The 15,031-nt window shown below is 31.3% G+C and overlaps 1 protein-coding gene across 3 annotated transcripts in view; it reads left to right on the top strand.

Moving 5' to 3' along the window:
- Positions 1-15,031, top strand: part of LOC114326149 (beta-arrestin-1-like) — a 1,212,937-nt gene that overhangs the window by 1,033,334 nt on the left and 164,572 nt on the right. For all 3 annotated transcript variants that reach the window (XM_050651410.1, XM_050651412.1, XM_050651411.1), the window contains exon 9: positions 3,261-3,508. In XM_050651410.1, the coding sequence (XP_050507367.1) occupies positions 3,261-3,508 (248 nt within the window). The remainder of the gene's footprint in view (positions 1-3,260; positions 3,509-15,031) is intronic.

The raw sequence follows: 15,031 nt of genomic DNA on the forward strand, positions 1-15,031 counted from the left end.
GATCAATTTCATTCACTGTGGACACTGTTTTGATGAAGTGAATTAGTGAACGGAAAAAAAAGGACGAAAAGACACGACGTGAAAGTACGTGAACTAGTAATAGGTTATAAAATACCAGTTTTAGTATAGGGAATATATGAACTTTTGTGTAAAATAGGAAAAAGAATATACATGTTTAGGGAAAAATCGATTGATCTGAAATGTACCATGTTACAGTTAGTTAGGATAGTTAGGAAATTTAATTTTTGAAAATAGTATTAGGTAATCATAAACACTCTGTGAAAGGGAAAGAGGGATATACACTCAGATATTCTTCTTCTCTTCTTAGGACTTTCTTTTTTTTCTCTTCTTCTTCTTGTCTGGTACTACAACTATATTTCTTCATTTTCTCCACATAATAACACTTCTACAGTGTACATAATTCATCTTCCTATACATATTTCATATAAAAATCATATATCATTTATCTCATGTATCATTTCATATAACATCATAATCATCACTTCATATACTAGCTCCGATACCTTCGTTTTACCTTAATAAAAGAGGTTTCACTCGGATGTCTTAGTTCTCCGCCAATATTAAGCCGAATTTTCGCCCTGATCTGTACGCACCATTAAGGTGGTATAGTTAACTCAAAACACGAAATAGGTATTTTATGCGGTTCAAATTCTTCTAAAAATATCACAACCTCAATCCCTTGCTTTGAGGCCGTTGTTTATTCACGAATAATCATGAATAAAATAGGTACTCTCAAAACACAGAGTGGGTCTCTAATAAGCGTTCAAGCTTCTATAAATCACTTAGTACCTTCCTAATTTGACAAGAGCAGTGAGTTTCTTATTGTCTCAAATTTCCTCATAATATTTAGCTTATAATATTGTTAGTTCTTCTTCTTATCTGTATGGTTCTCCAGATTCCTTATCTCGACTCATCAGGTCGGTTCGTTAAAAGTATATTTCTTGTTTACAGCAAAGTTTATCTTAAGCTCTTATATCAACGTATGTCATCATTAATCATTATTAAAAAATCATTTATATCATTTATATATCATTTATCACACAAAAATTATTAATTCAGCTTCATATCATACAAAATTTAACACAAAATCGATGAAAATGTACTAAATATACTCAATAAATATCAATATGTAATAAGATAACTGGCTAATAAAAATTCAAGAATAGTATACATATTCGACAAAAATTCAATAAAAATTCAAAAATAGCATATGCAAAAGTTAGATAAAAATATTCAAAATAAGTTTATATCTCAAAATTCGATAGAAATTTTTGGAAAAATTCGATATTCCATAAAATATTCAAAAATAACCGTACTAAAAATCGAAATCGGATAGAGATTTTTCAAATAAATTCAATAAAAATTCAAAATTCAATAAAAATTCAACAAAAATTCAATAAAAATTCAATAAAAATTCAATAATAGCATATATAATAAACTTCTATAAAAATATTCAATTCAAAAATCACTTCATATTTCAAAATTTATAGATATTCTTAAAAAAAATCGATACTTCATAAATTATTCAAAAATCAGAAAAGATAAATATTTAATGTTCAATAATAATATAAAAACGAGGGAAGCATTTTTAATAAAGATAGACATTCTTACTTACATTTTATCACTTGTGTCTTTTTTCACTGGGTTCTCTGCATTCTTCCTGTCCTGGTCTGGTCCATTTTCCGCCGTCGGTGTTTCCAATTTTTGTCGCCCATTGTCAGAAGATTCTCCCAATTAATTTACAGGAGCGCCATGTAATAAATAGTGTGATGTTATGCCTTCTGGTCCCAATTAATTAAAACTCTATTGTTTGGTTCAAATACATTATATTTACAATCACCTCCATCAACGACTAACCATAACAATATGTTTACATTTAACAGTAACGACCTACTACAACAATAATTACTAACTGAGTACAATAATCTTTCTCCACCGAGTTAATGTTTATATACACATTTAAATAATAACAAAACATGACAATTCAATGTTACTTGCGGTTATTGATACAAGAACAGATACTACATGGATTAATGACTTTGAATGAGTTTTAAACATATTTTGTACAGGGTGATATTATAATACCACAAGGTGTAATAATGATAGTGTGTTTTTCCTCAAAGTTTGGAACATCCTGTGGAATATTCTAGGGTATATAATATATTGAAACTAAAACTCAACTGTAGCCTAAGGCTTTTTTAAGATTTTGCTTTTTGATTCATTCGCTTATGTTGGATAATAAAAAAGTTAGGTATTTTATCAACTAACAACGTCCTTCATCAATACAGGGTGTTTCTAAATAAGTGCGACAAACTTTAAAGGGTAATTCTGCATGAAAAATAATGACCGTTTGCTTTATAAACATATATGTCCGCAAATGCTTCGTTTCCGAGATACACGATGTTGAATTATTTCGTACAAACTAACGATTTATATATTGCTCTAAAACCGGTTGAGATATGCAAATAAAATTTGGTAGGTTTTAAGAGGTAGTTATTGCGCATTTTTTGGCGTACAATTAGGAATTTTATATTACCATTGGCGTGCGTACGGCTAATAGGACCGTTTGCACGCCAATGGTGAATTTAAAATTCTTCATTTATGTCAGAAAATGCGCAATAACTACCACTTAGAAACTACTAAATTTCATTTGCATATCTCAACCGGTTTTAGAGCAATAAATTTATCGTCAGTTTGTAAGAAAAAATTCAACATCCCGTATCTCGGAATCGAAGCATTTGCGGACTTATGTTTATAAAGCAAACGGTCATTATTTTTTCATACAGAATTACCCTTTAAAGCTTGTCGCACTTATTTAGAAACACCCTGTATTGGTGAAGAACGTTGCTAGTTGTTAAAGTACCTAACTTTTTTATTATCCAACATTAGCGAATGAGTCAAAAAGCAAAATGTTAATAAAGCCTAAGGCTACAGTCGAGTTTTAATTTTAATATTTTATATACGCTAGAATATTCCACAGGGTGTTCCAAACTTTGAGGAAAAAATACGATAGCATTGTTACACCCGGTGTACATTGACAATTATCTGTTTAGCAAGAATATTATTACATCGATATTTCTGAAGAATAAAGCTATACCATATTAAAAAAATCACTAAAATCAGACAACAGCAAACACGAGACATCAAAAATGTCCCATTTTTTAAGGTGGTGCGTTAATTTTGATTATTAGTGTATATTTTAATCTTTACGTTAATTAATATTGCTCCTATCTTTCCAGAATCGAAAAACCTCCACATTCTTGGAAACTTCGAAAATCAAGAAAACCAAGGAAAACGGCCCCATTACGATAAAACGATCATCAACGAGAAATTCCTGGATAAGGGGGCGTTAAGCGCCAGACCGAGCGGTTTAGAAATGGATATTGATAAAGATCAGGATGTCAGGCAAGGAAATGGAGGGGAAAATGCCAAAATCTCGGGGAAAGAGAATGCCGATACGAATGCCGGAGATGTAGAAATCAAAGAAGTGAGTAATTAAATTTTTTTTGAATTCAAAGATTCTCCCGTTTGAAAACAACTTCTGAATTCCAATTAAAAGAATATTGTAATTTCTCAAAGTTTTGAAAAGTTCGAAAGGGTATAAATAACCATTAGATCCATACTTAGTAAATAATATAGCGATAAAATTATATAGAAATGTCTTTGTATTGTTTAATTTAAATAGATACAGCCTTAAACGTTCTATAAAACATTATTGTTAAAATTAATCTACACTCACCGGCAGAGAAAACGGGCACCCCAAAAAATGGGTCAATTTTAATGTCTTGTATTTCCTAAACCTGATGTCCTATTTAAGTAATTTTTTTAATATGTTATAGCCTGATTCTTTATCAATATCGCTGTAATAATATTGTTGCTAGATAGGTACATTGTCATTGTATACAGGGTGTACGAATCAAACTGTGTTTTTTTCTCAAACTTTGGAACACCCTGTTGAATGTTCTAGCTTTTATAAAATACTAAAATTAAAACCCAACTATAGCCACACATTTTCTTAACATTCTGCTTTTTTATTCATTTGCTTATGTTGGATAATAAAAAAGTTAGGCACTTTAACAACTACCCCGGTTTTTCGTCAATACAGGGTGTTTTTCAATAATTACGGCAAGCTTTAAGGGGTAATTCTGCATGATAAAATAATGACAGTTTGCTTTATAAACTTATAGCCGCAAATACTTCGTTTCTGAGATAGGGGGTGTTGAAATTGTTCTTACAAACTGACGATGTATTTATTGCTCTAAAACGGTTTGTGATATGCAAATGAAATCTGGTAGATTTTAAGAGCTAGTTATTGTGCATTTTTTGGCATACAATTGAGAATTTTATATTCACCATTGGCGTGCATACTGGATATATCTAAAATATTTATACCCGTATGCACGCCAATGGTGAATATAAAATTCTTAATTGTATGCCAAAAAATGCGCAATACCTACCTCTTAAAATCTACCAAATTTCATTTGCATATCACAAGCCGTTTTAGAGAAATAAATAAATCGTCAGTTTGTAAGAACAATTTCAACACACCCTATCTCGGAAACGAAGCATTTGCGGGCATACGTTTATAAAGCAAACTATCATTATTTTATCATGCAGAATTACCCCTTAAAGTTTGCCGTACTTATTTAAAAACACCCTGTATTAACGAAAAACAGGGGTAGTTGTTAAAGTGCTTAACTTTTTTATTATCCAACATAAGCGAATGAATCAAAAAACAGAATGTTAAGAAAACCTGAGACTATAGTTTGATTATAATTTCAGTGTTTTATAAAAGCTAGAACATTCCACAGGGTGTTCCAAAATTTGAGAAAAAAGCACAGTTTGATTCGTACACCCTGTATACAATGACAATGTACCTGTCTAGCAACAATATTATTACAGCGATATTGATAAAGAATAAGGCTATAACATATTAAAAAAATTACTTAAATCGGACATCAAGTTTAGGAAATACAAGACATTAAAATTACCCTTTTTTGGGGTGCCCGTTTTCTCTGCCGGTGAGTGTATTTTTCACCCTTCATAATGCGCTGCAGTCATCCAGTTTGTTTTTAAGTTTTTTAAATAGTCTCTCTGACAAATCCAAATCATATCGACGACATGCCTCCCACTGGGGAAAAACTAAAAATATCATAGAATATTATTCAATCAATAGGGCTTTTCATCGATTGTCATTTGTTTCGAGTTTCTGTCATATGTCGTATAATCTGTGTATATTAATTTTATATTAATAATTGTATATTAATTTTATACACAGATTATACAACATATGACAGAAGCTCGAAACAAATGACTGTGAATGAAAAGCCCTATTGAGAATTTCTAGTACCGATCATATCGGATAAATATTTTGGCTTAAACTTTTAAGCATTTTTGATACTGGATTATTAAAGTGTGAGGTGTTATTAGTCCAGGGCGCATCTGTTTTGAGATGGACGTTGAGAGGTGACTTAATTTTTTTTTAGAAATTGCTTGAAAATAGCTTAAATAATAATATTTGAGTTATCCTCCCACTCAAAATGATCCGGAACATTGTTTAAATAATCAAAATGTCAAAATATGAAGGAAAAATTCGATTTTTTATTGGTTTTTTGATTATAACTTTAAAACTATTCATTTCTGAGAAAAGTTTAACTAACATAAAAGTTGTATAGTTAAATTTCCTAAAACATAGAATTGGTTAAGAATTTAAAAAATGGTCACCCTTGTTGCAAAATAGCAATAATTGCAAAAAAAACATACAAAAACAAGTATTCGCATTTTACGTTTTTCAACCATTTAGTTTCATAACAGCATGCGCACACAGACAGTATGGTATTCTTGTTCTCATGATCATTTTTCAGTGCGTCATTAATTATGACGTCATATACTGTATTGGGTGTGTCGAGACTTATTTCATGTAATTATTGACGAATCTGACAGATACAAGAATCGTACTTAGCCATAGGTGGAAAGCTTGTGGAATTAAACTAATTAGTAATTTAGTAGATTTGATTTTTACACAATATGTTAACATGTAGGTATTTTTTATAAAGGGGAATAAAATTAAAAAGTAAACAATATTGTTAATTAAATTTATAAATATGGAAACATTAAAAAATGACACAAAACTATCCATAAACTGTGTTTTTATCTTCTTCTCTAGGTGCTGTCTCCGCTTCAAAAGTTGGCAATCATCAGAGCGATCTTTATTTCTGAAACCGCGGCACTAAATAATTCATTGTTATTACATCCAAACCAGTTCCTAAGGTTCTTCAGCCATGAGTTACGTCTCCTTACTATGGATCTTTTTCTTGCATAATGACCTGGAGTATTAGAATATATTTATTCTAACGAACTAAATTCTAAACCAAAATACAAAACTAACTTTTAACGAACTAAATTCTAAACCAGAACACAAAATAATGCACAAAAACGTTGTGCAGCACAAGGGAAGTCCAATTCGAAATTTCAAAATGACAGGTACAGAAAATACTGACCTGAATAATAACCGTCACTTGACTCTTTGACACTTCTAAAAAATGGCCAAAATGGACGAAGTTTTCGTCAAATGTTCGTAATACGTGTATTTGATTGGCTAGAAAAAACGCGCATTTTAAATATCAACGAATCAAACGTAGGTTAGGAATAGACATCTTATGTATATAACCATTGTAATGCTGCATTATTTTTGTGTATAATCACGGAGCTACTGCTTTTTCCGTCTCATCTAACTTAATGCATTAGAGAGAAATCGAAAAACTGTGACGCACTGAAAAATGATCATGAGAACAAGAATTTAAACGTTATACGAGATCTGCATAGGGATTACGAACACTCGATACGAATCGTATCCGCCATGTTTTCCCGTAAGGCGCTATGGGAACACATGGCGGATACGATGCGTATCGAGTGTACGTAATCCGGGCCCTGATTGAGTGTTAAAAGCATCTGTCAATAATTGTTCAATATGGAGATTTTGGATAAACAAATTAATGTTGTGTATATTCATATTAGTTTTTATTGTTGTGATGGCAGAGAAACATGCAAGTTTATAATATGGTAGTGACTTTTTAAATAGTTTTTAAAAGCGAAAGGTACGTAATAATTGTAAATGTTTCAGTATCCTAATAAAAAATTTCATAGGTAGGACCTACCTATTTAAAAAATTTAAAAAGGACCTACTAAAATAGTATGTAATGCTTTTTCGTGTTGGTATCATGTTACAAGCTATGACGCGGATGACGTGCAACGGTAAGTAAATTGGACGAAGTATACATAAGTTGATTACCATCAAAATTTCTATCAATATTCACCTAATATATTGTGTTCTTACTCTATGTTTTGTTGTATTCTAATATTTCTTTCAATTCTAAATAATTTCAATTCAAAATCAAAATAATTTGGTTAAATTCAGAACCGTCAAAAGTTTAAACCGTTTAGTTAGTTGATCTTCGCACATGATGACACATGGTCTCCGTGGGTATAAGTTTAAGGTGAATGAATTTCAATACTATCTGCGCTGATAAGCGGGTTCGAACCCCAATGGAAACTTTTATTTTTTTTATTGTTTGAAGTTATACTTCTTTACGATCGGGGGTGAAATTTTATAATTCCCTGGCGCATGCGCAGACACACAGGGTCAGTGACAGGGACAGACGCATTGCTAATCTTTCAAATTATGTATGTATCAGCGCAAATAAGTCATTAAAAGAATATATTAGTGTTATTAATTTTCTTCTTCTTCCTTCTTTTATCTAGGCTTTAATGCCTGTTTCTTCTTCAATATTAGCCTCCTAAATTGTTTAAGTTATCGCACCATTTTTTCTTGGTCTGTCAATACTTCTTCGTCCATTTGGTGACTTATCTCGTGCTATTCGTAATATCCTATCTTCTGCCATTCTACTAATGTGTTCATTCCACTCCTGTTTCCGTTTTGTCACCCATCCATTTATGTCTTCTACATTGCATGATCTTCTTATGTTTTCGTTTCTCTCCTTATCCAACAGACTTTTCCCTGATATTCGTCGGAGTATTTTCATATATGTTGTTACTAGTAGTCGTCTCGTTTGAGATGTGTCAGGTCTTGTCTCCGCTGTGTATGTCAATATAGGTCTAATTGCTGCTTTATAGATTCTTAGTAAATGTTCTTAGCATAGTGTTCTTAGTAAATGTATTATTTATTATAATTTTTGTGTCTTTAGATTTGTCTTCCTCGAGCGTAAGATAATAAAATATCTATTTTTATACTTCACTTTGATCTATTTGTCACAGTGATGTGTAATTATATCCGACACGTTAATAGCACGGGGCTTGATAGCTCGGTAGGTATAGCATTGGACCAGAGATCGAGAGATCGCGGGTTCCAATCCCGGATTATTCATATTCATATTCATTTTTTTTTTTGGTATTGTTAAGCTTTGGTTAATTTTTGCTAATTATTGTTAATTTTTGGTATTGTCACTGTTAAGTATATTTATTTCGTTGAAATTATAAAATATAATAGAAGTATAACTTCTTACGTGCGTACAAAGTACAGACACATTCTTTTTTGCTTATAGAAGTGTATTGTACCTTTCATTTGCAATTTGCAAATAAAAATCGATTAACTACCACGGCGTCAGGAAATTTTTTAAATAAACATTAATTTTTGGTGCTACGCGCAGGACAGCGGTGTTCGATTCACACAAGTTGATTTCCACCAAAATGTCTTCCAATCTTTATCTAATATATTATTTTCTTACTCTATAATTTGTTGTATTTTAATTCCACAAAAATCAAACTAATTTTATTATTGTTTGTGAAATATTGTTTAAATAATTGCATATGTTTAAAAATAATAAACTTTTATTCTCTAAGTTAAAATATATGAACAAAGAAAGTTTTTGCTAAAAAAGTGTTAAAGAAAGGATAGAGTATGTGTCTTTATTCTGCAATAAACAAAATTATTTATTTATATTGAAATGTAATAGAAATTAAAATGTACAAACCATTATCAAAGGTCATTGGAAGGCCCAATCATAGCAAACTATCCGCTGTCCTGCGCGTAGCACCAATAATTAATGTTTATTTAAAAAAATTCCTGACACCGTGGTAGTTAATCTATTTTAATTTTGCAAATTGCAAATTAAAGGTACAGTACACTTCTATACGCAAAAAAAATTCATCTTGCTATCTGCTTTATTTTCAGTCCTGTAACATTTTGAAAAAATGAATTTTTTTTTGCGAAAGCTGGATTGCACAATTTATTTTGCAAAATCTATTAAACCGATTTTAATGAAACTTACAGTGTTATTTTACTGTATCATAAAAAGTTTTCTGGGTGAAATATAAAGGTCCTAAGTGTAGCATAAATGGTTGAAAAACGTAAAATGCGAATACTTGTTTTTGTATGTTTTTTTCGCAATTATTGCTATTTTGCAACAAGGGTGACTATTTTTAAATTTTACCCAATTCTATATTATAGGAAATTTAATTACGTAACTTTTATGTCAGTACAACTTTTCTCGAAAATGAATACTTTTAAAGTTATAATCAAAAAACGAAGAAAAAAATCGAATTTTTTCTTCATTTTTTGACATTTTGATTATTTAAACAATGTTCCGGACCTTTTTGAGAGGGAGGATAACTCAAATAATATTATTTGAGTTATTTTTAACCAATTTCTGCAAAAAAAATTGAGTCACCTCTCAACGTCCAAATGTACAAATATTTTTACAGATGCGCCCCGGTCTATAGAGTACTAAGAGATACTTTTGTTTTATGTCGGTTGGATATACCGTTATCTAGAAAAATCAATTTGAAAATTTTCGTTTTTGAATTTGAAAAAGATTTGAAAAAAAAATTAAAAAAAAAAAACTTTGTATCCTACCGACTTTAAGCAAAAGTAGCTTTTAGTACCAGGATACCTTATAATTTAATAATCTAGTGTCAAACATGCTTAACAATTAAAGACAAAAAAGTTATGCGATGGACTAACTGTTGACCTAACCCAAACGGCTGCATATGTCCGGTACTAGAAAATCGCAAATCGACTCATCTCTGGGAGATAAATAAACGTACCGTTTTCGTTTGTCGAAATATTTCTTAAATCTTTTTCAGATTCATCGGTTTTTGTAGAAAACGGTGAATCCATTTAGTGCTATAATAGATACATCACAATCTAATAATATTCTTCTTCTTCTTCCTTCGTGTATGTAGGCTTTAAAGACTCTTTCTTCTTCTTCAATATTAGCCTCTTAAATTGTTTAAATTATCGCACCATTTTTTCTTGTTCTGCCAATACTTCTCCGTCCATTTGGTGACTTATCTCGTGATATTAGTACTATCCTATGCTCTGCCATTCTACTAATATGTTGGTTCCACTCCTGTTTTCGTTTTATCACTCGTCCATTAATATCTTCTACATTGCATGATCTTCTTATGTTTTCGCTTCTCTCCCTATCCAACAGAATTTTCCCTAATATTCGTCGAAGTATTTTCACCTCTGTTGTTTCTAGTAGTCGTCTCGTTTTACATGTGTCAGGTCTTGTCTCCACCGTGTATGTCAATATAGGTCTAATTGCTGCTTTATAGATTCGTGCATTTGTGTCTTGTCTTAGGTGTTTGTTCTCCCAAATTGTGTCATTAAAAGATCCCGCGGCTTTACTTGCTTTTAAGCTTTGTTGTCGTACTTCCTCTTCAACATGTCCATAACTGGTTATATCTATTCCCAGATATCTAAACCTTGCTTCCTGCTCTATTATTTTCCCATCAATTTCGATTTTACTTCGTATTGGGTATTTAGATAATGTCATACATTTGTTTTTTTCTGCTGATATTATCATATTGTATTTCTTGGCTGTTTTATTGAATGATTTATCTCTGGAAGATCAATAGGCGTACCAGTTTTCGTTTTTCTAAATAGAAGCATTCTGGAGCTATTTAAAAAAAACTAATTACAAGGCGCGATCTTCAAAGAAGATGCTCATAATATGCTCCCTTAAGAAGCATTTTCGGAGAAGGTGAATTGGGTTAAATTGTTTCTGGACACCTTTTAGTCTCTCGCGCTCTCACCCAGTTTCCATATAACTCCTTTAAATTGTCTGTCCATAATATGAGTCGTGCTACACTTCAGTTGTCGCTATACATCAACTTGTCTCTTGGATGCCCTCGATTTTTGCTAAATGTACTTCACATGTAACGCATGGTATGGATGCGAGATATGGGTGATGATAGAAAACACAAAAGGAAGCTTTGAAAGAAAAGTTCTAAGGCAGATATTTGGACCTATTAACGAAAACGTACTATGAACATGAACTCTACTAACTGTTTAAAAAAACACCGACCTCAGCATTTGTTAAACCAAATGGAGGCAGAAAGATTGCCTTAAAGAACATTATATAGTAAAATGCAGTTCGCAAGACCAAAAGGAACGCTAAGAAAAAGGTGAAGTAATGAAGTGGCAGACGTCGCACAAGATTTTCTAGATATAAGAACCTAGAAAAGATCAGCGCATTACCTGAAGTTTGGAGGCATAGTTTAGCGGAGGCCAAGGCTCGATTAGGGCGGTAGTTTCATTGGAGAGAGACTGCATATACTGCCGTGCTAGGCCCAAAGGCGGTAACTAATATTTGACAAAATGGTGGCAAAATCGATTTCAAAATTGAATGCTAAAATTTCGGCCCGTCAGGGATTTATGGACTAGCTAATAGATTTTATGCATGGATGTATGCGCCCCAGTTTATTAAGGGAACCATTAATTATATTTTAAAACAAAGTTTTATGTAAAAAGAGGTAGATACCGCTAAAACGTTTTATCAAAACTTACTATAAAACTAAGCCTATTAGCGGTATGTAGTTTACAGTTGTGATTGATATGAAATAAAAAGCTTTTCTGTGTATTACAGTTTATTAAATTGAAAGAATTAAAGTACTATTAAATGTTATCATTTTCAAGAGTCAATAAATACATAATATGTTATAATATATAATATATTATATTGGTTCATTCATATGTGATTCAATATAGACAATTTAATAGAAAACCGAACAACATACCTTGTGTACGGTACATACACAACACCTATTTACTATTACAATGGTATTACCTCATAATTAACATTTTTTATAAAATCTTTTATAGTGCGTCTAATAATTTGGGCAGAACTGTACTTATACTACGAAAAAACAGAATCCGTTCAGATTGTTATAGATGTTTAAACATCTGCTGATGTTAAACGTTTTAAAGAATTCTTCAACTGTGAATGTGATTTTAAACCATACTTTTGACTTTCTCAACTATTTTTATTTTGTTTCTTAGCGACAAAGGTTTGCTATTGTACGACATGTTGTTATAGAGATTTAAGATTTTTATGATCGCCGAGACCTACCCTAATATTATTATGCATTGTTATATTATTGGGTATTTCACATTATTATATTCGGGAAAATGCCATTACTTACAGTAATTAGGGCAAATTTTAACATTTTATTAGTTGTATTGTACAAACTAGTTATATGTTATGGTTAAAATATGATGACGTTGTCTTTTAGACCGAAAAATACCTAAATATGGGATATATAAGATTTTTAAAATATGCAAACAAATTTTTGGATCATTATCCAGGTACCTGACGCATTCTTAGAAATTTTATAAAGGAATAAAACCAGCATTTTTGTATAAAACTTAGGTAAAGGATTCTCAAAAGATTAAGTAAAGATATCCCAAATCTACAATCCCGTATCTATAATAGCATTGTGTAACTAGACTACTAGACATTGTCTAGTTAAACAATGATAATAGCTTGTATTTAAACAAAAAAAAGATGCAATCAATATGACTGCTTATCCCATGTACGACCAACAAAGGGTTTAAACATACAGAAAACTTTAAGTATGAAACAAACCTTGCGCCTGTACAGGCTGAACATAATTTTTTCCATTTCTTGTAATTGCTTTACAATAAATTTTTCTCTTTCTACAATATTGTCTTCAGTGGTTTCACCTCGTGTTTCACAACTCTTACTCGACTCTACTTGATTTTCTAAAAAAAACAAAATATTTTAAGTCTCTTTTTCTAAAAATGTTTGTGGACAGCGTGTGGATACATTATTAAGTTTTTAAAACCTAATTTAAAAAAAAAACATATTTTTTAAATATGAAAATATCTTACCGCCTAATTCAAGAAATAAATCATTCACTTGGCGCAGATTCATATTGTTTAGGACAATATAATTGGTTAATTCTTGAAATACTATAAACAAAAATGAAAATACATTTCAATAGATATAATAATCTCGAAGAGTTCTTACCATTCTCGCTAATTATTTCTTTTACTAACACAACTCTTTTAACTAACACAATAATTTAACATTTAAAATTAGTTAGGCCGAATTTACTTTGTAATACTAAGGCGATTTGGCGGTTTCTAAATGTAGGCGTAGCATTCTTGAAAGTAGATTAGCGGTAAGTGCAATATGCTAAGGTATATGGACGGCAACTGTAGCAAATACCGTCAAAACGCCATAGTATTTAACATTTGCCGCCAAATGGCTTAGTATTTTAACTGAAAAGTGTAGATACCGCTAACAAAATTGCAATTCTATTTAAAATATAATGCTTCTACAACTCCAAATACTTTATAAATATATACTAAATACCCTATTCTACCTAAAAATACAAGAATCTCATTTTCGATAAAAAATCAGTTCCCGCCTTTGGGCTTAGCACGGCAGTATAGTCCAAGAAGCAGAGCTGAAAAATCTCTTTGAATTTACCAAAGCTAGATTTTTCACAGTTGATTACTGTGATTGTGTAGAGAAACATACTGCGGTCGGTCAAGCGAAACGTAGAACAGGGGTTACTGAAAGGATATCAAAGTTGCTTTTTCTACGAAGGTAATTAAATTCATTTACTAAGGCTGAAAATCAGTACACACCTTCTAAATTAAATATAAATAAAAGATATAATAGTCGGTCAGCTGTATGACGGAACAGAGCCGGACGGTCGGCACCAGTGAATGTACAGGGTTATTCACTATATTTCGACCCCCTTGTAAACTGCTTTATTTACAGAATTGGAAAAAAATGTAAAATACAAAGTTATTCTATTTTTAAATTATGATTTTTTGACATATTTATCGTACTAGTGACGTCATCCATTTGGGCGTGATGACGTAATCCACTATTTTTTAAATAGGAATAGCGGTCGAGTGCTAGCTCATTTGAAAGGTTATTCAAATCCCTATTCAGTAATATAAACAGATTATATAATATATTCAGATTAATTATACAGGGTGCCAAAAACTTTTTTTATTAATTAATAATTCAACCTTTTTTTGGACAGCCTGTATAAATAATGATCCTAATGTTTATATCATTGTATAGAGAATTAAATAACCTTTCAAATGAACTAGCACACCACCCCTATTCTCATTTAAAAAATAGTCGTTTACGTCATCACGCCCAGATGGATGACGTCACTAGTACGATATATATGTCAAAAAATCATAATTTAAAAATAGAATACAACTTCTGTATTTTACATTTTTTTCTGTATTTTTTCTAATTCTGTAAATAAAGCAGTTTACAAGGGGGTCAAAATATAGTGAATAACCCTGTACATTCATTGGGGCCGGCTGTGTCCCGTCGTAGCTGACCGACTATAATAACTTTTATTTATATCCAATTTAGAATGTGTGTACTGATTTTCAGTCTTAGTAAATGGATTTAATTACCTCCGTAGCAAAGCAACTTTTATATCATCTCTAGTGTGACCAACTCCAAATCACTCGAATCCGGGACAAGGCTGAAAAAAATACCTGAAATCCGGGACTTTTCAATAAAAATCGGGCCATTTTTTAAGAAAACGATAATTAAAATACAGAAACGAAAAAAATCCACCATTTTAGTATTTATAGAACTATCTTCTTCTTCTTGACGTGCCTATCCGTGACGAATGGTGGCGATCATCATGTCAATCTTCACTTTATCTGCAGCAACGCGAATAAGCTGCACAGATGTTGTGTTGA

The sequence above is a fragment of the Diabrotica virgifera genome, chromosome 5 (genome assembly GCF_917563875.1).
Source record: "Diabrotica virgifera virgifera chromosome 5, PGI_DIABVI_V3a".
In the NCBI taxonomy this organism is placed as follows: domain Eukaryota; kingdom Metazoa; phylum Arthropoda; class Insecta; order Coleoptera; family Chrysomelidae; genus Diabrotica; species Diabrotica virgifera.